Raw genomic sequence first — 26,625 nt, 5'->3', positions numbered from 1 at the left:
CTATTCAAAGTGTCTCCTGAAACACAGCTAGCTTGTTACAATTTGCACGTATTATCCTGACCCCCTCCGATTCGTGTCTTCAATGAATCCCGAGCTGTCAGCAAACAAGAGAAGAGAGCCAGAAAAACAGATACAGACTCCCGGTCCAAACAGCTTGAGAAGATAGTTCTGAGCATTGCAAGATCTCCTCAGACCTTACTCCAGTGAGCAAGCGCAGATTACAGAGTGCACCAGTGGTCCCTGTGAGCTGAGCACTTGGACGGCTGCCCAGGAGGAATTCAGGTGCCGCCCAGCTGATAAGCAGAATGCCCCCAGCCATCAGCCTGGGTTTCTATGGGTGGTGCAAATCCGCACATGCTTTGACGCACAGAACAAAATTTCTTCTGCCCACGGATGTTAAAAATTAGAGGGAACCCTGGAGTGTACCCTGGTTTGGAACCAGCTGATCTTTGATGACAAGGAGGAAAGACTGTGCCAGATGAGAGCTCTGCAGATGGAAAATCTGACCAGAGGGGTCAAAGTGGGCAACGCATCCATCTGTGAGAACCGAATGAAGCCAAAACAAAGCAGCAAGGCGCTTCCTTAACTGCCCAGAGCTACATTGGCCGCTGCTCCATGCAACTTGGATGGGCGTCCATGCCCATGCTGGAAACATAGCTCATCACCTCGTCCGCCTCCTGCAAGACACTGCCCTAGAACTTCATGGACCTATGCGATCTCCTACCACGCGAGGAGCCTGGACAGAAAGCAGTGAACAGCTCTGCTCCCAGGGCCAGAGCCTGCCATAGCTGACAGTACAGAACTGGCCAGGTGGGAAGGATCCCGCCAACAACGGGCAACATCCTGGCTTCTAGAGCATGGTGCCTTACATGGCAGGTTCTTGACTTCCTACACTTCCAATCCAAACGCTGACTTTCTTGGGCTCAATTATGTGCGTTTTCAGATCTAGAACCCTTTAGAACTTGCTGGGCTCTTCCATTTAGACAGCCCTTGATCTCTTGAGTCTAGAACCCTGAAGAATTTTCTTTCGGCTTGTGTAAATCAGCCGGAGTCGGACGGCTCTAGGCCTGTTGACGCTCACTCAGGCTCTCATTTGGGGCCCTTGGTACACTGCTGGCATTTCTCAAAACATGGATAACAGCCACTGCTTCGTGAGTCTAAGGAGTTTGGCCCTTTCAGGACCTCCCAGGTTCTTGGGTTGCAACCCTTTTAAAATCCAACCCAGCCCATGAAAGCTGTTTAAAGTTTAAACCCGTCCTTAGCTGCTGCCCAGACGCCTGAATAGGCCTGAGTGTCAGTTGACAAAGCCAGAACAACACCCAGCCAGAATGCAGCACTGCTTGGCTCATGGACAATCTGCTTCGTTCATCCCTGCCGCAAATGCCTCCCAGCTCTGCAGCCTGCTGGTTGGCTCAGGGCAGCCGTGCCCAGGGGAGCTGAGAGGCTGTGGGAAGGGAAGGCAGGTGCCCAGTAGTCTGATTCATTGCCGCCCACTGAGAGCCCGCTCAGCGATGCTGCCCTGCCCCCCAGCAAACCCAAACCAAGGGTTTTAATGAGTAACATGTACCCCCACCTTCCCTGCTCTCCCACTTAGACATTAACCCACCCCATAGGAGGGCTGCACGCCTGCATGTCACATGCTGTGCTGGGCCATGTGGCCAACATTCCTTCTAATCTTTTCCATCCACGCGCAGCTTTTTCCCGTCGGTGTGCAGAATAAGTTTTTATGTGCGCTGAGGCATGCGGGGATGTGCACCACCCACAGAAACACAAAACCTAGCTGGAGGTGCTCTGCCTATCAGCGGGGTGGCCTTGGAATCACTCTGGAGTGGTCACACGAGCACCTGGCTTACCAGGAACACTGCAGACAGCCCCATGGGGGTCAGCGTGATTGGGACCATGGGATGAAAGGGTGCTGGCTGGGAGGGACCAGGGAGCCTCCCCCCTCAGCTGTGGTATAGCTCTTTGCCACACAGTTCACCAGGCTCTCGTTCAGAGACTCCAGAGGGCTTAGCCGTGTGTGCAGGGTCCTGGCTGCACTCGGAGGATGAACGGGACAAAAGCCAGGCTGAGCTGCAGGCCCTTTATGGACCTCCTTGGAGGTGGACTCAGCAGAAAAGCAAACAGCTCAAGGGAAGAAACCACAGAGAGCCTGGCCAGCACAAAACCTCTGCCCCAAGGGGGCTCGGGCACCTCTCTGGGGCTGGGGTGGGCTGGGCGGCTGACCCCATTGGCTACCCCCGCATGGGCTGTAGTGTGCTTCAAGTCCATCGTCCCGGCTCCAGACATGGCAAAGAGACCAGCTTAATGAGCTGCCAAGGTGCTGCTGGGACAGGAATACAGCAGAGCTCCTCTCTCGCCCCCCTGCTTCCTGGCCGTTCCTCCTTGCCGGCTCAAATCCTGGCCATCAGAAAGGCCCTTCCATCACCCCTGAGCTCCTCCCTAACCCATCCCCCTGGGACAGCCCTGGGGCGCTAGAGGCCTTCCCCTACCTGGGTCTATTGTACTCCCTAGTTGGTTCCAACTAGGTCCTTACTCTCTGCCCATCACCGTGGCATCGGGTCGGCGCTCGCTGGCATCGGCTTGCTCAGTACCAATGGTGCCTGCTTGCCTGGGTGTCCCTGACACAGCCTGACCATCACCTGACTTTGCAGCACCCCGGGGCAATCCACCATTGTGGGGTGCCAGATCCATGTGTAACCCTGGGAGCTGGAGAGGGGGTGATAAGGAGACTAAACCCAACACACAGCCAGGTGCTGGGCTCCAGGTCCAGGTTTGCTCCCAAGACTCAGGACCTGCCCTCCGGCCCTGCAGGGAAGAATTTGCTCCCTCAGGTGTCACTTGAAGCCACGGCTGCATTGGGAGCTGGCCTGCAGCTGGGGTAGCCGGGGACAGGCTGGGCTCCCTGGGAGCATCTCGCTGTGGCTACGCCCTTTCCGACAACCAACGGGAATCCCGTTCCCATCTGTCCAGCCCTCTGCAGACCACCCAGGAGGAAGGTGCTTTGGGGAACCTCACCCCTCCTGCCCCAGAGCATCCTTTCGCCTGGCTCCCACTTGTCTCTCTGGGCTTCCAGGGGGCTGGGCTGGGCCAGCAGGCGAAGGAGGGGGCTGGTGCGGGGAGGAGGTGGGAAAACAAGGGGGTGCGGGGGGAAACGAAGGGAAGAAAAGTCGGAACGGAGGGAGGAACAAAGTGCTGAGCGATGGCGGAAGAGAGCGCTCGGGTTCCCCCCAGGCCCGGCCAGCTCCAGCAGCTTCAGGCCCCACACCTGCCCTCGCCGCCCCTGGGTACATGCTGCGCCCCCGGCCCCAGACGAGCGTGTGTGGGGAGCGAACTGGCCGCCTACCTGGCCCCGGCGGTGGGGAGACGCTCCGTCCCTGCTGGCTTGTCGGAAAAACTGGGGATTCCGGTTTGGCTCTACGCCTTTATCTACCTGCCGGGCTGACGGCTGGCAGCACACGCCTCTGCCTGACATCACGCCTGGGAGAGGCCAAACAGCTTGGCTGCCCTGGTAAGATCAGCAAAAGGCCCCATGGCAGGTGCAGCAGGGCCCCACAGAGGGGAGGCGGCCTGCTCTGCTGGTAACTTTGTAACTCAGCAGCTTTGTTGATAAACATGCACACACACACACACACACACACGCACAGAGACATGCACACGGGGTTGTGGGGTCGCTCCGCCCAGGGGGCCTGCAATGAGCCTGCGATCACCACGGCCCTGGAGAGGGGAGCTTGCCTAGTGGTTAGAGCGCTGGGTGAGCAGCTGGGCGAGTGGGGTGCGTTCAGTTTGACCCTGGGCCTACTTCCTGGGCTCGGTCCCTGCCCTCTGCCAGGGTCACAGCCACGATTTGTCGGGGCTTTCCTGGTGGGCGGCGTGTGTCCCTGTGGGAACAGACCCCTCTGGGGGTGCCCGCCTGCCTGTCTGCCTGCCTCGGGCCAGGGCTGGGTGGGGACAGCTGCCGGTGTGTGGGGTACCGCCTTTGCAGGCACTCTGGGGGCCTGCCCCAAGCCATGGGGATGGGGGTGGCTGGAGGGGAGGCAGCGCAGCCGCCCCTCCCTGGCCCGTTGCTGGAAGTCTCCCCCTGGCCAGGAAACGGGCCCTTGTCCTGGATCCCCCACTGCCCTGGGCAGGCTCTGTCCTGGCTGAGCCGCGCCCCCCTCGCCAAACGCGTGCTCCGAGGGACGCGGCAGGTTTGCAAACGACGGCAGGGCCTGTGAAGCTTCTGCGTGGCTCTGACTCCGCCCAGCTCCCAGCCCCATCGCCCTTGCTGGCAGGAAGGTTCCCTGGCACCTGCCAGCTGCCGACAGGCCTCTCCTGGGCCCGGATGAGACTCCTGCACCGCCCCACCCGGCCCCAAATCAATGGGCCCATTGTACTGGGGCAGGCTGCCCGTGGCCTGGGGCAGCCCACACTCCTAGCACCTCCCCTCCGCCCTGCCCTGCTGGGTGCATCCGAGGGGACTCCCCTGAGCCTCTCCGTTGAGCGGCAGAGCCTGTAAGTGGGGTTGTGTGTCGGGGGGCTTTGTCCCACCCCCACCCCCACCCCCATCCTAGGCCTTTTCCTGGTTTTATGACCTGACCCTCAGAGAAGCCCTGGTTGGTGAAACACCACCTCCCTTCAGCTCTGCAGCTCCCTTAGGGCCGGGGTCTGCGTCCCTGACTCCCCCAATTCTTGGGAATGTATTTCCACAGCCCCCTCCCCAGCACAGTGCCCCCAACCCCGGGGCGTGTGCCACCCACTAGGACCTTAAGTGAGAGGCCCCCACCCAGGCCTGGAGTGGTAGGTGCTTCTGAGGAGTAGCTGTAGCCACCGGGATTGCAGGGTGGTCAGTGCACCTGGAGTCTGCAGGACCCAGGGGCACATGCGGGTGATGAGGAAGGATGTTGAAGGAGGCCAGGCCTGATCTGAGTCCCTTCCCCTGGCCAGGACTCTCTGTGCCCCTTTGAACTGTGGGTGGGTGCCAGGCAGGGCTGTTAGCTCATGTTACTGAGCACTCTCATTATGGATTTCATAACGTGCCGAGGGCCTGTCACTGCCTGGTCCCCAGCCAAGAGCAACATAAGTCTGATCGGCACCATTCAGGACTTGCTGGGCAGACGGGCAGGACTGGAATAGCAAGGTCATGCCCTGGCCCAGCTGCTTGGACCGAGCACACTCTAGGGTGTGTATTACCCTGCTTGGGTACGCAGAGAGGGCTGGGAGGTGCCAGCCCAGATGTTAGTCTGGCACAGCTGGAAGACGAGTTTGCATTGCCACAGAACAGAGCTGCCTCCAACTCGTCATCACTGGGGCAAATCCCAGGGTTTGCCCTGTCCATATACAGCCTTCGCGCCTGCTACGTGGGCACAGCTTTCTCCTCTGCCTGGCTGCTGCAGTGGCAAACGCCAGCAAAGGGGCTGAGTGCCTCCCCCCAGGACCTGATGCGCTGCGCTGGGTTTCGTCCAGTCGAACCTATCTGCCAGCCGTGGCACATGCCACCCTGCTGAGCCACCCCTCATGGGCCTGAATTTGTCCCCGGGTGAGGGGCAGAGCATTCAGGGTCCAGACTGGCACCATGGGAGACGATGTGTAACCCCCACAGCCAGACTTGAACCTGGGACCTCTGGAGCTTGGTGTAGGGACTCTTGTGGTCTCTTTAAGTGGTCCAGGGGCCATTCCATAGGACACTGAGCCACATCCATTAGGTGTGTGGGTTACAGACACACCCTGCCCAGCCTCAGAACGTGCTGTGCACTGCACGGGACTGTCGGTGCAGGGCAGGTCGTCTAAGGTGCGTGTGGTTCACAACCATGCACTCAGCGCCCGTGCAGTGCACGGTGGTGTGAGCTGCAGGCAAGCTGAACGTGAGCTGCACCGTGTGGCATGTGTCCACATTGCAGTGGTTTATGACCAGGCCGGGTTCTTGCACTTGGGATGTAGGCATCATAGGCACTTGTGCACCACAGAGACGCAAGGCCCGGCTTTGCACTTGGTGATTGCACGTAGTGCAGCAGTGTGCACAGATAGCACAAGTCTGTGTGCAGGGTGAGAAAGCAGGGCCTGCTGGCCCATCTCAGGTAACCGAACCACTGCAGCTGGTCTGGAACAGGCCGCCTGCCCGGCTCCGCTGCTGGGTTGGTTGGGAGAGTCGGCGAACTCTTCCTCAGCCAGCGGCAGACACAGCGCACTGCTGGCTGCAATAACTCACTCACGGCTGCGGCCCGGCTCCTGCCGCAGATCCAGCCTTGCTGACTCAAGCTATCCCAGTCCTGCGCACTGGTCAGTGCTGAGGGCTGCTCTAACCGCTGGCCGTGACTTCCCACCGCCGCAGCAGCGAGCATGCAGAGCCCATTTCCGAATCCAGCACTGGGTGTGTATTGCAGGTTTGCACGTAAGAACGTGCCAGCAAAGGCCCATCCAGCCCAGCGTCCTGTCTTCCGACCATGGCCGATGCCAGGTGCCCCCGCAGGAACAAACACCTCAGAGGATCATCGAGTGGTCGCACAGTTCCAGCTGCCGACAAACCGGGGCTAAGGATACCCTCCCTGCCCAGCCTGGCTAATGGCCTTTGACGGACCTGACCTCCGTGAGTGTGTCTCACTCTTTTTTGAACCCTGTTATGCCCTCGTGCGTGAGGGCTGTGCACGGAGGCAGCCAGGTGTGCACGAGCGAGCACAGATTGTACATGGTGGATGTACGTAGCCTTGCCTTGCCTTGCACGCGGAGGGCCTGTTGGTGCCCTCTCTAAGCCGCTGCTGCTCTGAGCAGAGGGGTTACGCATGTTCCGCAGGTGGGGGGGGCGGTGGGGGGGCGGTGGGTGTGGGTGTGTATGTGTGTGTCCTGCCAGCAGCAGTGGTGTCATAAACCCCGACAAAGTGCTGGGAGAGCATTTTCCACCAGCATCTTGCGCAATGTGCCAGGATTAATGTTCAAAATTCAAAACACAATCAGCGTCCCTCCCGCTGTCCTCTCTCAACCCCGGCCGCGGCGGCAGAAAAAGTGGGGAGGCGTCAGGGCTAAAACAGACCCCCGCCCTCCCCGCTACTCCCTCCTCAGCTGAAGAAAAGGGTTTGGCTGGGGGAGGGGGAGGGATGCTGTTAAAACAGCCAGCATCTTCCACTGGGCTGGGGAAGGCAGACCCATCATCCCTGGCGTGTCTGTCCCCCAACACCTGGCCCCAGCTCTATGAGCTGAGCCTGTCAGGGTGTGCAGATTTGGCCGAGTGCTTATCCTAGTTCTGCCCCTCTGCTCTGTGCCTCAGTTTCCCCTGCACTGGAGTCAGGACGGCAACACAGAAACACGGAACTCTAGAATGGGAAGGGACCTCAAGAGGTCGTCAAGTCCAGTCCCCTGCCCTTGTGGCAGGACCCAGCACCATCTCGATCACCCCAGTAGATATTTATCTAACCTGCTCTTAGATATCTCCAGTGATGGAGATTTTACACCTATGGCAATTTATTCCAGCAATTAACCACCCTGACAGAAATTTTTTCCTAATGTCCAACCTAAACCTCCCTTGCTGCAGTTTAAGCCCATTGCTCCTTGTCCTATCTTCAAAGGCCAAGGAGAATAATTTTTCTCCCTCCTCCTTGTAACGCCCTTTTAGGTACTTGAAAGCTGCTCCCACGTCCCCTCTTTTCCAAACCACACAAACCCAGTTCTTTTAATCTTCTCTCATAGGCTGTATTTTCTAGACCTTGAATCATTTTAGCTGCTCTTCTCTGGACCCTCCCCAATTTCTCCACATCTTTTCTGGAATGTGGGACCCAGAACCGGACACCAGAGTCCCACTGAGGCCTAACCAGCACTGAGTAGAGCAGAAGAAAACTTCTCGAGTCTTGCTCCCCACACTCCCGTTAATGAGGACAGGGAGTGGGGCTTTGTCTGTTCATCCTGTGCAATGCCTGGACGACCCGTAGCAATGCAGAAGACAGTTCCTCAGTTTCCCCTGCTGTCTCTGTGCTTGCCTGGTCTCAAGATCCCCAGCAGTTTGGAACAGGGACTGCCTCACACTCAGCGTCTGGACAGGGCTTAGGTCTGCTGTGGGCTCCCATGAGGCACGTTCTGCGGAGCACAAGGAACTGGTGTGTACCCAACTGATGACAGGAGGGCCTGGAGCTCCCCAGGATGGCCAGACCCTTTGACAAATCACCCCAGAAATCAGCATGCCCAGGGGATACAGAACCAGCTTCCCCATAAGAAGTTTAGCCCCTGGCTTTTCTGACTGGAACCTAACATGGAGTCCTGTCCTCCCCTGCTAGACTGGTTCCAACCACTGCTCCATCCAGGCTGGGCTTATGGCTCCTTCAGACCTGTTACCCGGGTCCTACAGAACAATGTTCTCAACCATTAATATAACGTACCCCTTTAAAAATATTATAAGCATCCCCAGACTTCTCTCGCCTGCCCCTAAGGGTCCACGTCCCACCAGCTGAGAAACCCAGGGAGGTAACCTGCGGTCTTGAAACAAGTGCTGGTCAACCTGTCCAGCTGACCACACCCTTTCCGCCAGCCAGATTGGTTTTGCATCCCACCTAGTTACGCCTCATTTAAAAAGTACTGTGACAGGGCTAGGCCTGAACGCTCGCTCGGTGAGGGAGAGGCAACACCTGGCAAAGGAACAGAGGGATACCTCAGGGCAGCAAGGAACAGCTGAGCTGGGGAAGCAGCCAAGGAGGGGCTGCTGCAAATCAGTTTGAGTCAGCTGAGCTCACTTGAGGCTGCCCAAGGACTGTTTAAAATGTGGTCTCCCTCCTCCTTCCCTGGCCTGGGAGTGTGGGGGTGGAAAGGAGGTTGGTGTGGAGAGACCAGTGACGGAGTGTGTGACAGCAGGGGAAAGGAAGAGTCTCTGCAAGGAGAATTTGGGACCTTCCTGGCCCTAGGCCTAGCCTCTAGCCCCTTCAGCCTTGGGGTAAGCTACAGCTAGAGTATGTGGGGCCTTGGCCACCTGTGGTGTGCTGAGCAGGGTGAGGGGTCCAGAGCGTGGGGGTGAGGCTAATTCTGCCATGCTACTTACAAACACATCACAGAAGACCCCTACTGACAACTTGCTGACTTTCTGCTGTCTTATCAAATCCCTGGTGGGGGAGAGAAATAGGGGATTTATGTGGCAGCGTGTGAAGCTGTAGAAACAAGTCATTGTCTGAATGACTGTTTAGATTGTCCTGACTTGACTAGTGTTTTTAGGGGCCTGTTGTAAAATGAGGCAAATACCTAGATGGGTTGAGGTGCCCCTGGAAGACCTTGGTGTACCCCATGGGTACCTGTACCCCTGGCTGAGAAACACTGCTAGCCAGGCCTGAGCCAGGGAAACCCAAGCACTAACTTCTGCGTTGTTGTGGGCACGGGGGGAGTTGCCCATATGGCCCTGGGGCAGTTCAGTGCTGCCTTTTCATAGGGGGTGCATGGCAGGGTTCCTTGCTGCTCACCTGGGGAGAAGGGGTGCCCCTTCCTGAGTCAGGGACATCCCTTCCAACAAAGCCCCCTTCCAGGACACTGGACAGCACGCTAATCTGCTCTGGGCGACCTCCTAGTGCCCGCTGCCTCCAGCAAGCAGCTGCCTGGCTATGCACCTGTGAAAGAGAAGCGTAGCCTGGTAAGCAAAGCTGAGGCCAGACTAGCGTCCTCTGAGAACAGCAGCGGTTGCTACTTTTCCCCTTTGGCAGGAGAGTGGAGCCTGTGATTTAGAAGGCCATATTTGGCTAGTCCTGTGGCAGGGTCCCTAAGAGCTGGCCAAGGATTACTCTGCTGGGAGCAAGGGGAGGGTCGTTTTCATCGTCGTTTGATGGATAGGGAAACTGAGGCACTGATAGGTTTGCACAGCACCTAGCACCGGGGTGTCCTGGCTCCCAGCTGCTGCCTCAGATCAAATTACTAATAATAAGGGACCTAGCACAGAGAACTGGCCATAGAACCCAGGTGATCCTGCTTTCCTGGCCCAGAGAAGCTGTTTCTGAGTCAGAAACCCTAGAAGCCCAGGGCGTTCTGGCCTCTGCTCCGATGCACGAGGAGCCGCTCTCTTTCCACAGCTAGGAATAGAGCAGGGAGTCAGGAACCCTCAGTTCCTGGCCTTCGACCACAAACCACCATCCCCTCTTCCGAGAAACAGCCCTACAGCCAGCCAGCGTGGGACTCTCCCAGCTCAGCAACCCAGCCCAGGGCACCAGCCCCACCCTGACATCTGCCCCCCCTCCCCTGAGACACAGGCCACAGCAACCAGCTGAAACCAGCCAGCCAGAGTGTGGTTCACCCCCTCCAGCTCCAGCCTCAGTGTCAGCTGGGGGTGAGGCTGCTCTGCCCCTCTGGGAAGATGGAGGGCCAGACCCTCTGGGGAGAGATTAGTCAACCAGCCTGGCCAGCCGTTGCCTCAAGACAGATGCTGGGGCTTGGCCCTTAGAGGTACTGACAGCCCTCGGCCAGAACTCGGGCGACCTGGGTTCGGTTCCTAGCTATGCCCTGCTTGCTGCCTCATTCTCCCCCTCTCCAGGGGGATCGTGCATGGCCCCTTAGTTAGCTCTGTGTGGGAAGGGATTGCCCCTGGGAGGTGCAACGTGCAGCAGTCTCTCAATGCTACTGTGATGCTCCCAGAATTCAAGCAAACGCTCTGTTCAATAAATCAGCAGCAATCCAGCATCTGCTGCAGCTTCTCTTGGGGGTGCCAGGGCTCCCGCTGGGAAGGGAGAGGGCTCTGTAAATTCCCCACCCCTGATTCATCCTGTAGCCTCTCCCAAGCCGCTCTTGGCCTGCGCCTCGTCCCTTCGGATGAGCCCAAAGAGTTTTGCCCATGTTAACCCTTTGCCCGTCCCTGGGAGCAGAGTCTGGACATTGATCCTCCTTTCACAGGTGGGGAAACTGAGGCATGAGAGCCTTGTCCCTCCTCGTGGCGGTGGGAACGAGGCATCCTGGCCGGGATTGGGACCCAGGGCATCCCACCGCCCCTGGCTGTCCCTGCTAGCTACGTTGGGGTGCTCCGTTAGCACCCGTGGCAGGAGGCTGGGGCTGCAGATCGCAAAGCTCTGGGTTCGGCTGCGAGTCATTGCCTTGCTGCAGGCGGCACCAGGATGCCTGCTGGGCTTAGCATCCGGCTTGATTCCTGGCTGTGAAAAATCCCCTCCTGCTTTACCACAGGTACTGGAATTACGCAGACTGGCCGCCGGGAGGCACCTCTCTGGGCAGATGCCTGTGCCCAGGATGGGATGTGGGTTAGATCCGTAACTGGGTGTTGGGAAGTGGGGGTTCCAGCAGCCGCTGAGCGACTCTTCTGAGGAGTACCAGGGGGGTGACTGAACTCACCCTTCACCCCAGTCGCTGGGGGTTTAATGAGGTCACTGTGTGAGCAGCTGCTGCCCCTCACTCCTGCCCCATGTACCCCTGCATTGCTATTCCAGCCCTGGGCTCTGCCAATGTCCTTCCACTCCCACCACCAGCTTCCCCTCTACACCCAGCTCTGCCGGGGCCCAGCGTTCCCTGTGAGCAGCCGCCCAGGAGAGATGCAGGTGCTGCCCCGCTGAATAGCAGAGCGCCCACAGCCTGTGTTTCTCTGGGTGGTGCACATCGGGGCATGCCTTGGTGCACAGGACAAAATTTATTCTGCCCTTGTCCCCGAGCAGTTTGCCTGTGCGACTTGGCCCAGGCTGCCCCTCGGCGCTGAACGGCGCTTGTGGGCAGCTGCTCTGTCCCACAGGCAGGCCGACAGATCCCTGCGTGGGACCCAGAGGCTGACACCGTAGGACATGAGGGAGGAGTGACAGTGGCTGGTGGCGTTGGAACAAGCAGACGGTGGCGACTGGGATGCCACTGGGATGGGAACGTCGGAAACCAGTCGCTGGCGAGGGGGAGCACTGGATATTCCTCTCTGTGTCTCTGTCCTGCCAGCTCTGGATTCTCAGGGGGCCCTTAGGTGGTTTTGCACCTTCTGGTGCCCACCCCCACGCGACCGACGGGCCTTCAGGCACGGCTCCGTTGCAGCAATGTTTGGAAGGCTCCTGCGCTGTCTCTTAGCAACAGGCCCCCACGGGTGGAGAAGAGTCTCCTTGCCAGGCTGTGGCATTGCAGTGCCCAAGGCCAGGTGCTGGGCAGGCCAGCGGGGATGGCAGGGGAGAGCTTGCAGCACACGCCGGGGAGCACATGGAGCCTGGGGGCGGGGGGCGGGGGCTGGTGCTGCAAGCTCAGGGCAGGACACCTGGGTTCTATCCCCTGCTCCGCTGCCCTGTGGGCAGGGGCAGGGAGGGTGGTGACGAGCTGCCGCTTGGCAGGGCTGTGGGACCCCGTTTTGGAGGAGCAGCTCTCAGCTCCCGGGGGTCTGTCGCTGGCGGGAGGCCAAGCCATGGGCAGGGCGACACGCCCGCTGGGCTCACAATCCCTGTGCCCCCTTCAGCTGCGCTTTGTGTTTGCCGTGGAACCCCCACGCGCTCTTTGGCCGCGTGGGGGTGGGAGTTGCCTACCTCTCCCCTGGCTCCGAGCGGCGAGGCGGAGGGATCTCCCTCGGATCCAGGCCTGAATCCTGCGCCCCGACTTCCCCAATGCCACAGCCTCCTGTGGGAGAGGACAGGAAGAGTCCCTCAGCCCCAGTGCCACCAGGGGCAGACAGCGGGGCTCAAACCTTCCTCGCCCCGCATGAGCCACAGCTTCTGTGGCCCACACAGCCCTCGGCTTCACAGCAAAGCCCACTGGCGGGGTGGGGGTTAGTGCTGGAGGCAGGGGACGGGCGTGGGAATGGAGCGAACCCCCCCACTCCCGCAGGTCTAGAGTCTTCATCTGTGCCCATCACCGTGGTGCCTGGGCGCCGCTCTTAGACCATCTCTGCATCCCACCAGGCCCTGCTGGGGAACCGTTCTGGATCTGCCCCCAGCCGTGGGGTGGGCTACGGCATTTGATGCACCTCCCTTTTCTCTCCCTGGTGCCAATCGCCTCCAGTGACCCTGGCAGAAATCAGAGCTGGCCCCCGAGGCCAGCCCCCGATGCACGAGAATCCCCCGTCCGTGGAAGGCAAAGAGCCCACCCTACCTCGCCCATGGCGCCCACTTCCCAGCAGTCCCCCTTCCGCGTCCTCCTGTCCTCTCCAAGCAGTTATGACCATTTCTGTTCCAAACCACCGGCCCCTGCTGGGAGCCTTATCTGGGCTCTCGCTTTGCTGTAATTTCCCAGCTATAGCTCGCTGCTGCTGCTGGCTTTGTGCTGAAGGGGAATGACGGACTGAAGTAGAGGCTTCTCTGGGCTGCTTCTGCCCGGACCCCCGCCCCTCTGCCAGCACCCACAGGCTCTTGAGGTGCCCGCTGCGTTTGCTTCTGTAAGCTGGGGCCTGCACCTTTCTGGAGCACAGTGTCAGTCCAGACCGCTAGTGAGGACAGATCTTCCAGCAAAGAGTCCTTGTGAACTCATCCAGCCTGAGAGCCATCGCTTCCCTTTGCATCCTGAGCCCAGGCCCCCTGTAAGCTGAGCACTTGGACGGCCACCCAGCAGAGCTTCAGGTGTTGCCCAGCTGATTAGCAGAGCGCCCACAGCCGGCAGCTTGTGTCTCTATTGGTGGTGCACATCCACACAGGCTTTGGTGCACAGAACAAAAATTATTCTGCCCATGGATGGGAAAATGAAAGGGAACACAGGCCCCCAGCTAAAGCAAAAAGGAGCAGTAAAGTCAGCCTCTATTAAATTCCATTTAAGCAACAAATTAATTTAATGCCATGAGCGGTTTGTCCTGGGAAGCTAATTAGATTCTAGGTAATTCTGCAAAATCTCACGTTTGTCCGCTGCTGGTGACCAGATTGGAACCTAATTGTGAGAGATCCCGGTCTGCTTCCCAGGTTATGTACAGAATCACTGAGGGGGCAGCTGCTGCTGGGGCAGGGGGGTGAGAGGTTGCCATGGGGGGAGAGAACATCTGGGCGCAGAATGCAGGAACAAACCCCTCTGATTTAGGGGAAGCACCAGGCGCGTTTGTGCCTGTGCGGATTTGGAGGAGCTGGATGTGTTTTAGCTTAGCCCATAAAAGCACCGGGAAGGCTGTTGGGGTCTTTAAGGCGGTCTCCTTAGCTGGGGGGCGGGGGGGCTCAGGTTGCTTTCACAGTTGTGCCTCCTCCTTGTGTGTTAACCCTGAAGCCATTGGGTGGGGGACAAGGATTCCATTCCTGGCATTCTGATGTGGATCTCGGGAGAATCCCTCTCCCCCACTCTTTGTGCCTCAGTTTCTCATTTTGTAAATTGGGGCTGAGGGGATTTGCCTGCTTGCCTGCCTGGCAGGGGACTGTGGTCATTAGCTGTCTCCGAGTCCCAGACAGTGTTCCCTGTAAGCTGAGCGCTTGAGCAGCTGCCGGGAGAGATTCAGGTGTCATCCAGCTGGTTAGGCAGAGTGCCTGGCTGGCTGACAGTGTGTGTTTCTACTGGTGGTTCACATCTGCACATACCTCAGTGCACATAACAAAATTGATTCTGCCCCAGATGGAAAAAAGAAAAAAATAGAGGGAACCCTGCTACCAGCCTTGGCTTTTACTGATCCCAACTCACAGAGACTTGGAGAGCTGGGAACTCAGAGTGACAGGATGATGCACCCGGGAAAGGATCCCTGTCTGAACCTCCTGCCCCACTACAGGCGTCCGTTCATCTCTGCTTCCCTGGGGGCGTGAAGGCCCCTGAACAATATCCGACACTGTCAGGAAAGTCCAGCAGAGGGTGCTGTAGATTAACACATGGTTCCTTTCTCCCCAAGGAGCCCAGAGCTGCTGTCTCCCCACTCGGCTCAGCAGACGTGTCTCACCTAACGCTTGGGCACAGGTGCCGATAAGAACCTGTCGAGAAGAGACCCACCAGCCTGCTGCTAAGGGAAAAGAGGGTTTTGTACGTTCCTTTGGGAGGAGAGGAGGGAGCTGAAAGATGTTTCCTCTAATCTTTTCCATCCCCAAGCGGGTGTTTTCCATCCACGAGATGAATACATTTGTTTCTGTGTGCCAAGGAATGTGCAGCTGTGCACCACCCCAGCACTAAAACCGAGCTGGGGGCGCTCGGCTAATCAGCCGGGTGGCGTTGGACTCTCTCCTGGGTGGCCGCCCACTTGCATAGCTGACGGGGGATGCTGGTCTCAGCCTTTGTCGCTTTACCACCGGCCTCAGTGAGATCAAGGTTAAAATGAGCCCCGTGGCAGGGCCTGGGGGAGGTTCTCTGGATAATTAGGATCCCCCAGTCTCCAGGGAGCCTTTAGTTTCATGGCTGCTAACTTAGTACTTGGGAGGAGGGATTTCTGAGCCAGGCTACCGCTTGGAGGAGGGCTGTCACCTGGAGTGCATCTGTAGCACAGGTGTGTCAGACTGGATCAGCCCAGGGTCCAGTTAATTTCACTTAACTCAATATCCAGACTCCCACAAGGCCCAGCCCCAGGCATGGGAAGCCCCTTGTGGCCATGTATGAAAGAACCCTGGTTCGTCTGAGGTTCTCTTGCAGCCCTGCAGGTTTATCTCCCATTCAAAGTTTGCTCCTGGTTATTTTCACTCCTTTGTGCTCTAATGCCGGGTATTCTTATTCTCTGCATATAAATCCTGCTCAGCTCAGTGAGATCCTGCGGGCAGGAGTCCTGCCGGCCAATTGCATTTCAGCTGAAAAAGGATTTCTTTCAATTTGCCCCCTTCTAATTATTTCCCTGACTGTCTGATTTGTCCGACTTGCAAAGCAGTGCCATCCGCATCAGAGCGCTGTTTGAGGGCTGGGGGAAGTGCGCAGCCCTCGGAGGGGTCACTAGGTGCAGAGCTCAACTGAGCACATGGGACAACTAATGGAAAAACCAGGAACGGGGGTAAAGACAAGGTGCAAAATGAGGGACCCACAAGGGGACACTGCGCAGAGAACCCCGGACAGTGCCCACTGCTCCTCAAAGCCAACTAGGGAGCCAGTGGATGCCGCCCACAGGAACTCTGCCCGGATGTGTGACATGAGGGAGGAGCAGAAATAGGCCCCAGGTGAGATTCAAACAGGCTGAACGAGGGGGAATCTACGATACTCTCCCTGTACCAAACTTCCGCTCAAGGACAGCTGGTGGGGTAGAAGGGAACGCAGTCAGGACTGAGGCTGGATTGGAGCAATGATGGCGAATGAGGATGTTACCCACAGTCCCTAGAAGGAGATGGGGGTAACCTCAACTAGATCAGGGAGGGGTTCTCCGGGAATCCCCTTTTTCCTGCCTGCAATACTCCACCCAGACCCAGCATTCCCCACCAGCTGAGTGCCTGGGCAGCTGCCCAGGAGTGATTCGGGTGCTGGCCAGCTGATCAGCAGAGCACCCACAACCCCTAGCCTGTGTTTCTATGGGTGGTGCACATCTTGGTGCATATCACAAAATTTATTCTGCCCATGGCGGGAAAAAGTCAGAGGGAACCCTGGTGATGTGTTACTCTCCTAAGCAGCTCCTCCTCTCCCAGCCAAGGACTGATTTTTCAGGTGAATAGGCCCACTGGCAAAGCAGCAGTGAGATCTGCCTCCCATGAGAAGCTGGTGCCTGCCCCCCAGTCTGCCCGACAGACAGCATCAGTCCTGGCATCCGGAGGACTGAAAAAGCTGTTCATAGCTGTACAATTACAGTGCGGGCTTGGCTGCGGCTGCCTTGGCATCCCTGGCCCCTCCCATTCCATGCAGCACACAGACCGAGCTTTGGTTTCCAGGAACAGAAAACTGCTCTCCAGGAACGGCCAGGACAGAAGCACATCCAGGCGCCTTCACAAGCCTGGCCCTGGGAGAGAACGCCCAACAGGACGCAGCAGTGCAGATCCCGCCAGAGATGGGAGCAGGCAGGGCGAGCAGGGGGTACTGTGCATCGGCCCCTCTGGATCCCCAGGCTGCTCTTTCCCCTCACCTCCATTCCCTACCCCTCTTCCGCTAAGAGCCACCTGCAAGCCACACCCACGGGGGCTTCTAAACCCAGATCCGCTGCCTCAGAAAGCAGCCGTGCTCGGCTGGGCTTGCGCCGTCTGCTCACGCGCAGGAGCTGAGGCTCTGTCCTGGCTTTACCTCACACCACCTTTGGCTATGCTGGAAAAAGAGGGGAGGGGGAATAAGGCCGGTTCAAACAGCAGCACAGATGAGGCAATGGTGCTGTTAGTTCCGGCAAGCAGCTCAAGAAAAAGCCAAGCGGGCAGCCCGGGCTTGGAGACAAGCAGCTAACTAACCCCTCTGGAAAGCTGCAGTGTGGCAACCCCCTGGCTGCTTTCACCAGAGGTAATAGTGCTTGTTTCTGCAGCGGGGCTGTGCCTGCCGCGTGGGGCAGCTGTCAGCAATCGCAGCCCCAGCCTCCCTCAAGGTTGGACCCTCTCAGTTTCATACTTGGAGGTCTGCTTCAGAGCAGAGTCTGGGGCTAGGGTGTGCGTTTTAACTGCAACAGAGCCTATGCTGCCTCTGGCTTGGCCTGTGGGGCAGGGAGTGTGTTTATAAACAGAGGGAGCCCGGGTGATTAAGATTACAAAGAGCCTGCCACTAAAGTAACTGAAGGAGTATTAAGAACAAGAAGTCCTGTGGCACCTTACAGCCTAACAGATATTTTGGAGCATAAGCCTTCGTGGCCAAAGACCCGCTCCATCAGATGCATGAGTGGCAGGGGTGGTTTCCAAGGGTTATTTAAAGAGTGGGGTCCCAGTAAAAGGGAGGGCCAGAGCTGACAAGGTCTATTCAGCAAGGTGAAAATGGCCCATTATCAATAGTAGGTATCCAAAGAGGAGAAAACAAGTCAGATCAGGCAGCGGGGATGTGGCCCATTGTCAGTGTCTAAGGTGGAGCTGTTAACACCCAGGGAAGAGAAGCTGCTTTTTGTAAGGGGCCAGCCACTCCCAGCCTCTGTTTAATCCTTGGTTGATGGAGTCAAATTTGCAAATAAATTGCAGCTCAGAGATTTCTCTCTCCATTTGACTTTTGAAATGTCTTTGTTGTAGGACGGCTACTTTTAAATCTGTTACTGAGTGTCCAGGGAGATTGAAGTGCTCTCCCACAGGTTTCTGTAGATTACCATTATGAAGGATAATTAGATGATCATGGAAACATGGCCAGATACTCAACTTAAAAGACAGGATACAAAGAGTAGAAATAAAGAGGTAAACAGTCAGGTGGCAAAATTTGTAGTGATATAAAATTACTCAAGATAGTGAAGTCCCAACCTGAGGGCAAAGCGTTACAAAGGGATCTCACAAAACTGGGTGACTGGGCAACACCTGGGCAGATGGAATTCAGTGCTGATAAATGCAAAGTAATGTACATGGAACATATAAATCCAACTGCACATACAAAGAGATGGGGTCTAAATTAGCTTCTCCACCAAGAAAGAGATCTTAGAATCACTGTGGATAGTTCCCGGAAAACATCTGCTCTAGTGGCAATCTAAAAAGCTGACCACATATTGGGAATCATTAGAAAAGGAACGGATAATAAGACATAAAATATATTGCCTTTATATAAAGTCATGGTACACCCACATCTTCAATGCTGCCTGCAGGGCTGGTCGCCCCATCTAAAAAAAACACACTGGATTTGGAAAAAGCACAGAGGAGGGCAACAGAAAGGATTAAGGATAAAGAACGGCTTTCATTTGAGTCGAGCTTATAAAGACTGGGACTTTTCAGTATGGAAATGTGAAGACTAACGGGTGGGCGGTCTATAAAATCATGAATGGTGTGGAAAATTTGAGTAAGAAAACAGCACTTACTCCTTCACTGACGTAACACGAGGCGCTTTCCAAATGACAGTTATAGGCAGCAGATTTAAAACAAAAGATTTTTTTTCTTTACTGTCAACCTGTAGAACTCTTTACCAAGGGCTGATGGAAAGGCCCAAACTACGAAAGGGATCACAAGAGAGATACATTCAGGGGTGACAGGTCCATTAAGAACAACAAGAAGTCCTGGGGCACCTCATAGACCAACAGGTATTTTGGAGCATGAGCAGAGACCCGCTTCATCAGATGCAATGTACATTAAGGTCCCTTAAGGGCTACTAGCCGAAATGGGCAGGGCTGGGGTCCCTATCCGCTCTTTGACAGAAGCTGGGAATGGATGACAGGGATGGGTCGCTTATGGTTCCTTGCTCTGTTCGCTCCCTCTGGGGCCCCGGCATTGGCCACTGCTGGAAGACAGGAGACTGGTCTAGATGGGCCATTGGTCTGACCCAGTCTGGGCATTCTGACGATCTTCTAAAGAACCCAGATGTATCTGCCCCTTCCTATAACCCCCTAGACCCCAGTCCCCTCCCACAGCTGAGATAGGGCCCAGGGGCCCTGACGGTGCGTGTCTCTCTCTGCAGAGTGAGGAACAACATTGCAAGCCTAACCAGTGTCCCTTTTGCCACAAGGCGTTAGAATCAGTGGACCCTGTGGCTCCCTGACAACCCAGGCCTCTCTCCCCACCTCGGCACCGCTGCCTCCACCCACGACCCCCCAGCCTCTGCCCCTGCCCTTTCTTTTCGGTAGGAATTAGAAACAGTGATCCTGCCAGCCAACTGCAAAGTTATCTGCCAACCCGCCGGATTTTTCCAGTGCCTTAGTTCCCCTGGAAAGAGATGATGTGCGGGGGGGGGTTGTGGACACCCCGATTTGGCCTAGGCATGTACTGAGCATGCGCAGTAACGCTGCTGTCCTGGCTCTGCCCCTCCCCCACTACCAAGGCATGCACGGGGCACCCTCCCCAGATCTGAATCCATGCCCTGGGGTTGCACAAGGGAAGGGAGCGCAGCCCAGAGAAGAGAGGCGATTTGCTTGTCCCAGGTGGGATTAGAACCCAAGAACTCCTGACTTTCAGCCCATCCCATGTCCCCAAGCCGTGCTGGGAGCTGGGGGGAAGGGCAGCACAGGGAAGCACCTATTTGCACGAATTCCTGCACACCCCCACATTAGTGCATGCATGTATCCCCTCGTGAACCTGTGCACAGAGGTATGCTAGGGGTGGGGGGAACACAAGGAGTACAGATTTGCATGAATTCCTGCACACATGCACTAGTGCGTGGGTGTATCCCCTTGTAAACCCATACACCTGCAGCCATGTGCACATGCAGATTTCCACACGGGCAGGGCTCATTCCCCAGGCTGGCAGGCTCCCAAGGCTCCCACCTTTCTGCAGAGTTGGGACCCTGCGCGGCAGAGAGGGAGCCATTACCTTGGCGTGGGAGGTCATGCTGAGTGCCCCTTTCTGCTCCAGGGATGCCTGTGCCTTCCCTGGGAGGGTTCACTTGCAAAGGCAGCAAATCACCCCCAGGGCCTTCTTCCAGTGCAGCCTCCTGCCCTCCGGCATCCCCGATTCATCTCTTCTGGAGCCGATGCTCTGCCGCAGCTTCCACCCAACGCCTAGCAGGCTTCCCCCACCCTGTGGCTAAACCCAGTGCCCTTCCATAGCCTCCTTCCCTCTGCCCCCCTGTAACTGTCCACTCACCCCACTAGCAAGGGCTGGCTCCAAGCGTCACAGCCCTCCGCCCAGCTCCAGCCCCGGCTGCGAGATGACTCAGCTGGTGGCCGAGCCCTGCAAGCACACAGCCGCAGCGAGGGCCCTGTGCACTTCACGTTTGGGTGATGACAGGGCCGGATGTTTCAAATAGCGACAAGACCAGCGTTGCAAGGAGCAGAACTGAGCCAGACCTCCTGCCCTGCTCTGGCTCAATGGCTTCCTCACCTGCGTGGCCCTGAGCTCCCTCCCTTCCCAGCCAGAATAAAGAGGAAGGCCATTGTCCCACTGCATGCTGGAATTCCCGTGGGCTGACATGGGGAGCAGCACTTACCCTGGGATCCTGAGCCCCGCAGACTCCACTTGGTGCCAAGCCACGTCCTGGGCTATTTCTGGCTGCCGGAGGGTGAGGGGAGGCCGGACGTAAGCACTCAAGTATTCCTTGCTGGCAGGAAACTCTGGCGCATCGGTGAGCAGTGGGGGAGGGGAGGCCCCGATTTACTGCACCCTGCTCCCCATCCGCCCCTTTGAGACACTGTCGTGCACCTCGATGCTTGCTTGGGGGCTAGCCGTCAGTCAGCACCAGCCTGGTTTTTCCAGCACTCTACCGGCACCTGTATGGTGACCATCCACTCCAGTTCTGGCGGGCCAGCCCTGTATTCCAGGGGCCAGGAAGGGGGTCCTGATTTATTTTCCAAACTGGCCTCATTGCCCCGTGTTTGTGGGGCGAGCGGCCGCTGCCTGGTTCCCAGCATCCCGCCGCTCAGGAGAGCCAGGAGCCGGACCCACATGGCTGCACCTGGCTCCCCGCCGCTCGCAGGAGCCAGACCTGCGTTGCTGCAGCCCAGCGCCTCTGGCAGGAGTCGGGAGCCCACCCGTGTGTCGGCTGCCCTGTTCCTGGTTCCCAGCTCCCCGTGCGCAGGGGAGCTGGAGAAACCACCCCACCCCCATAGCTCCCTGTCCCATATTTTGGGTAGGGAGATGTGGTCACCAGAGGCTCCTGACCACCTGCTGCCCAACCCATGGGACACCAGTGCTGCTTCCCTGCCTTCTACCGAGCCCGCTCTCCGAGGGAACGCTGTGGCAAAGAAAGGGTTAATGGCATTGCCGTTGTCCATCCCCTCCCGCCGCAATGAGGGCGGCAGAACTTTTCAGGATGGGGTCCAGGTGCTCCTGGTGCCTCACCCTGCTCTCATTTACAATAAGGGCCACTGCGTTCCTTGGGTGACCCCCTTCCCGACAGGCATTTGTCTAACCCGCTCTGAAACATCTCCGACGATGGCAGTTCCACAGCCTCCCTAGGCAACTTATTCCAGGGCTTAGCCACCCTGCCAGCTCGGAAGCCTTTCCCAATGTCCAGCCTAAACCCGCCTTGCTGCAGTTTAAGCCCATTGCTCTTGTCCTACCCTCAGGGGCCAAGGAAAACAATTTTTCTCCCTCCTCTTCATAACACCCTTTTAGGTACTTGAAAGCTGTTCTCATGTCCAGTGTTCTCTGTCAACCATACGCTTGTGCGAGGATGCTCAGCAAAGAGGCAGATGCTGCCCAGCTGGTTAGCCGAGCGCCGCTGGCGAGGTTTTGTTTCTACTGGGGGTGCCCACACCTTGGGGCAGCTAAAAAGTATTCTGCAAAGAGATGGAAAAGATTAGCGGGAACGTTGATCAGGTCCCCTCTCTGTCTTCTCTTTTCCAGACTAAACGAACCCAGGTCGGCCACGTTTTTCAGACCTTTCATCGTTTTCGTACAGGGAGGGCAGAAATGTCCTGGGGCAGAGACACAGGGGCCAGAGGTCCTGGCAGTACAGCAGCATGCCCAGCTTGGTGTGAGAGCAACAACCAGCTGTTCAGCTTCTGCCCTGTATAGGGGCCAGGGTTTTGTTCAGTGTCTTTCAGTGGCAGCACTGTATAAATAGTCCCAGTGCCCCCTCCCTGCCAGCTCTGCTCCTCCCAGTGCTATGGGCTGCAAACACGGGGGCCACGGACTGGCTGTTTTCTCCCCTCTGGCTTTATCGTCTCAGAACCGGAGCTGTAGCTCCGGGCGCCCACACAGATTTGCAAACCAGTTCCAGGCCGGATGCCTTACCGGAAGATGTTGAGCTAAGTGAGGGGGTGACTGGGGGAGAGTCTCTATTACAGGGGTCAGAGGAGATGACCAGAGGGTCTCTTCTGACTTTCACGTCAATGCACCGACGGACAAGGGCACCGTCCCCATCCCCGTGGAACTGACCATCTGCACAGAGCAGGGATCCGTTGCAACTGATCACAGCTCCATCCACTTCAGATGTAAGTGCGGGGGGGGGGTGGGTGCTGCTGTTGAGGGGAACTTTCCTGGCTTCTACGCTGCCCCAGGGAAACGGGCCAGGGGAAGGATCTGAGTCCCTGCTCCCACTGCCTTCACCCAGAGGGTTCCCTGATCTTGAGGGCTCCCCGGCCACTCTCCTGTGTGGCAGAGTTCCCATCACCCCGACATGGCTGGACCCAGGATTCCTGGAGGCTTGACCCCTAATCTTGTTGTGGGTCCCCTAGGGCAGAGCCTGGGTGTCCCCTCTACGGGGTGCTCCCTCTGCACGGAACCCTGCCCTGACCTGTTGAGCATTGCATGGAGTTCAAAGCAAATAAAATTCGTTAAACCGCAACCAACTTAAAAACGAAAGAGTAAAGAAAAAAATGGAGAATGTTAACGGCATTGGCAGGGAGACCCCCACAGTGCCTCTGGAATGGTCAGAGCACATCAGTCTGTTCCTCAAAGGTCCCAGCCTCTGTCACAGGGCCTGGTTGTGATGCGGGTATAATGCAGGTCAGACACTTGCTTCTGGTGGCGGGATCCTTCTCTCCAGTGTCCGCCCCACCCCCCGTACCCAGTCCGGCCTACCAGGCCCCTTGGCTGGTGGAGTCGCCCTGCATTGGGCCTCTGCCCAGGGTACCTTCTGCTCTCCCCGGCTGCTCAGCGCACCCAGCTCCAGCATTCTGTATCCCCAGCTCCACTGTGCTGCTTGGCCTCCAGCTTCCCCGAGGCTTCTCCAGCCCCTCTGGCTCCATGACTGCAGCCCTGCTCCCAGCATGGCCGTGTTCTCTGTGCTGTGTCTCAGAACCTATGGCTGCAGCTCTCCTCCCAGCATAGACTTGCTTCTGGGCTGTGTCTCTGGCTTTCTCTGGCTAGCACGGCTCTGAGTCACAGAAGCAAACAATAGGCTAGCTGAGCCAGCCTGTGGCTTGAGGAATCTGCCCTGGCTGCTGGTTTATAAAGTGTATCTGGTTTTAGAAGTTTATTCTTCCCTCCTTCCTGCATTTGGCATCATACACAGTTGCCGCTTGTGGCAGCTTCATCCCGCACCCAGCTGCACCCGTGTTCAGTGCAAAATCATTCTGGCCTCCAGGCTGCCTCGTGAGCTCAGGCACCCACCGGCCGTTGTGGTGAGAGAAGGGAAAGAGGACGGGCAGAGGTGGGAGACTTCAGATGTGCGCCAGATGTGCGCAGAGAGGCTCAATATTTATTTATCTCACAATGTGCTTTGTGCTGTAGAAGAGGAGCTCTCCTGCCCTTGGCAAACACCCGTGGATTTCACAAACAACTGGCATTTGGCATCCTCCCACTGCTTTCAGAGAAACCGAAACTTACGCACTTTGCAGGGTGGGAACCAGGACTTGTCCCGGGGCCAGTGGGGCTGGACTTTGGAAGTACATTGCTTCCTGTGCCTTGAGGAAGCATCGCCCTGGTGGAGCGCTGGCAGATCCAGCTGGGGGGGGAAAGCGGGCCATTGAATGCACCTTCCTGGGTTGTTAAACTCCCACCGAGACAGCTGAAACAGCAGAGGGAAGGGAGAGTGAACAGTGGCCCTACCATGGAGGCTCCTGAGAGGCACTCAATGGTTCAGAGCAGTTGCAAAGTGGAAGACGTGGTCTGTAACTTCCTGGACGTTCAGGAAGGGGTGGAAAAGCTCCATGGCTGCTACAAAAAAAGGATCCAGGCTACTCAGCATGGCCTCCAGTCCCTCCGGGAGGAGGTGATGGAGGATTTCCAGAAGATGTACAGCTTCTTGTATGCTGAGGAACAGTCTGTGCTGGCTATGATTGACCAAGTTGAGAGGCAGGTCGTCAGTCACCTGGGGGACGGAGTGAAGGACATCACCAAGAGGGCAGCCTGTCTTCTGGAGTTAATGGATTACCTGAGTGAGGTGGAGGACCCTGACGGACACCTAATGGATGTGGCCAAGAGCCAGGTGGATCAGCTCAAGGATGAGCTGAACCAGCAGCACAAACAGCTGAGGCACCACTGGCCGGCGGTCCTCTCTAGCCCTTCTCTGACATACATGGTTTGCAAACGGATGCTGGGGTACGTGACGCAGTCTGCTCTGGAATGCCTCACCTTAGACCCTAAGACGGCCCATTCGCACCTGCAGATCTCCAGAGACCTGAAATCGGCAAAACTGGGACCTGGCGCCCAGGCTGTCCCAGAGAACCCAGAGCGCTTTGAGCCATGTCTTTATGTCCTCTGCTCCCAGGATTTCCACTCAGGCAGGCACTACTGGGAAGTGAGTGTGGGGCACAAAAGCAACTGGGTGATTGGTGTAGCCAGGCATGGCGTCAACCGCAAGGCAACGGAAGATCTCAACCCTGAAAATGGATACTGGGCCCTTCGGAAGATACAAGGCAATTGTTTCTATGCCTTGTCCTCCCCTCCAGCCCTGCTGACCCTGGATTCCAGCCCCACGAAGGTGGGTGTTTGCCTGGACTACGAGAGTGGCAGGGTTGGGTTCTACGATGCCAAGAGCATGGCAGAGATCTGCACTCTCAGGGGTGACTTCCAGGAGCCGTTACACCCTTTCTTCTGCCCCGGCCTGGTACTGACTGAGCAGGACTGTGAGCCTCTCCGGCTGTGCAATTAAAGCAGGGAGACGGCTGCCACCCTGGTTCCCTAGGCAAATGGGGGCGGGGGCGGGGTCTGGATTGGCTTAGAAGTAAACAATGAAGTAAAGGTATCAATCAGTGAAGGGACAGAGGAGAAATAAACTTAAGTGCTACTCTGCAACAGCTGGAAGTGTTTTATTTGTGTGGAGCTCAGGGTCTGGGGTGTGAGGAGGCTCACTGGATTTCCCCGGGTAGCTTCTGTGACACCTGTGCTGCTGTCCCATGGTCCCCTGCCCTGATCTCTATCCTGATGTGATAAATCATCCTCTGGCGGTATCGCCAACCCAAGGGGCTCCAGGATCTTGAGTCAGGCTCCCAAAAATGAGGAAACTGGCTTAAAAATCATGAGTTTAAAAACAAACGCACACAACACATTGGGGTGTTATTGAGTTTGCTTTCCACAGTTGGCAACTCTAGGGGCTCGTCTAACGCCATTGTTAGAGACAGCAAAACCTTTTACGGGGGTTGACCACCTTACAGAAGTTTGCAGGGGCTGTCATGAAGCAGAAGAGCTCACGCCAGCGCAGGTCCCTGCTGGAGTGGCCATGAGGGGGTAAAAGTTTGTCATAAATAAAAAAATGGAGGACAAAAGTGGTTCTGAGAAAGACGGGGCCAGTTGGTGCGAACCCTCAGGACCCTCCTTCGGCGTTTGTTTGGTTTTTTGACTAACCCATTTGAAGTGAAGCATTGGTGGAGTCGAATAAAACAGATTCAAAACAGTGGATGTTTCCAGAGTTGTGTGTGTGTGTGTGTGTGTGTGTGTGTAACAATGGATGTTTCCAGAGTGTGTGTGTGCGTGTGTGTAACAATGGATGTTTCCAGAGTTGTGTGTGTGTGTGTGTAACAATGGATGTTTCCAGAGTGTGTATGTGTGTGCGTGTGTGTAACAATGGATGTTTCCAGAGTTGTGTGTGTGTGTGTGTGTAACAATGGATGTTTCCAGAGTTTTGTGTGTGTGTGCGCGCGCGCAGGGTCTTGCCGGAAAAAGGAAGAGAGAGGTGTGCCTGGGGGCCCCGGCACGTGCGTGTGGGTAATCCCCTGGCTGGGTGGGAAGGAGACCCTTTTGGGACAGGGCACCCCTGGCTGGCACGGGGACCCGCTGGATCCATGGGGTGGGGCACCCCGGAGGCACAGGCACACCTGGAAGGAAGGATGGGGGGGTGGACCCCATGGGGACGGGGGCCCCAGGGTGGGTGGGGACCCTGTGGGGGATGGGCGCCCCAGGGCAGGCGGGAGCCCGTGGGGACGGGGCACCCCAGGGTCTTGTGTGGGCCCCTGGGTGGGAGGGATCCTGTGGGGGCGGGGATCAGGCTCCGGTGGGGGGGGGCGCGCTCCGAAGACAGGTG

General features: G+C 57.2%; 2 protein-coding genes across 7 annotated transcripts in view; one reads left to right on the top strand and one right to left on the bottom strand.

Moving 5' to 3' along the window:
- Positions 1 to 20,752, bottom strand: part of GRB7 (growth factor receptor bound protein 7) — a 51,560-nt gene extending 30,808 nt beyond the window's left edge. Inside the window, exons 1-2 of one of the 6 annotated variants that reach the window (XM_074978955.1) lie at positions 20,707 to 20,752; positions 12,423 to 12,513 (exon numbers count right to left, since the gene is read on the bottom strand). Coding sequence is in view for 3 of the 6 variants with exons in the window: in XM_074978951.1 (XP_074835052.1) it covers positions 12,423 to 12,513; positions 20,091 to 20,108 (109 nt within the window). In the remaining 3 variants the exon portion in view is untranslated. Of the gene's footprint in view, positions 1 to 3,346; positions 3,458 to 12,422; positions 12,514 to 12,984; positions 13,019 to 20,090; positions 20,297 to 20,363; positions 20,405 to 20,706 lie in introns of those variants that run through there. The other 5 variants (XM_074978956.1, XM_074978951.1, XM_074978950.1 and 2 more) reach the window with 5 other exon arrangements.
- A 1,785-nt stretch (positions 20,753 to 22,537) lies between these two features.
- On the top strand, positions 22,538 to 25,349 carry LOC142002802 (zinc-binding protein A33-like). The gene is made up of 2 exons (XM_074979216.1): positions 22,538 to 22,654; positions 23,895 to 25,349. The coding sequence occupies exon 2, from the start codon at positions 24,214 to 24,216 to the stop codon at positions 25,255 to 25,257; it is 1,044 nt and encodes a 347-aa protein (XP_074835317.1). The 5' UTR covers positions 22,538 to 22,654; positions 23,895 to 24,213; the 3' UTR covers positions 25,258 to 25,349.
- The last annotated feature ends 1,276 nt before the right edge of the window (positions 25,350 to 26,625 follow it).

The sequence above is a fragment of the Carettochelys insculpta genome, chromosome 28 (assembly GCF_033958435.1).
Source record: "Carettochelys insculpta isolate YL-2023 chromosome 28, ASM3395843v1, whole genome shotgun sequence".
In the NCBI taxonomy this organism is placed as follows: Eukaryota; Metazoa; Chordata; order Testudines; family Carettochelyidae; genus Carettochelys; species Carettochelys insculpta.
Note: the sequence above shows the minus strand (reverse complement) of the source record. Positions and strands in the feature narration are given on the sequence as shown.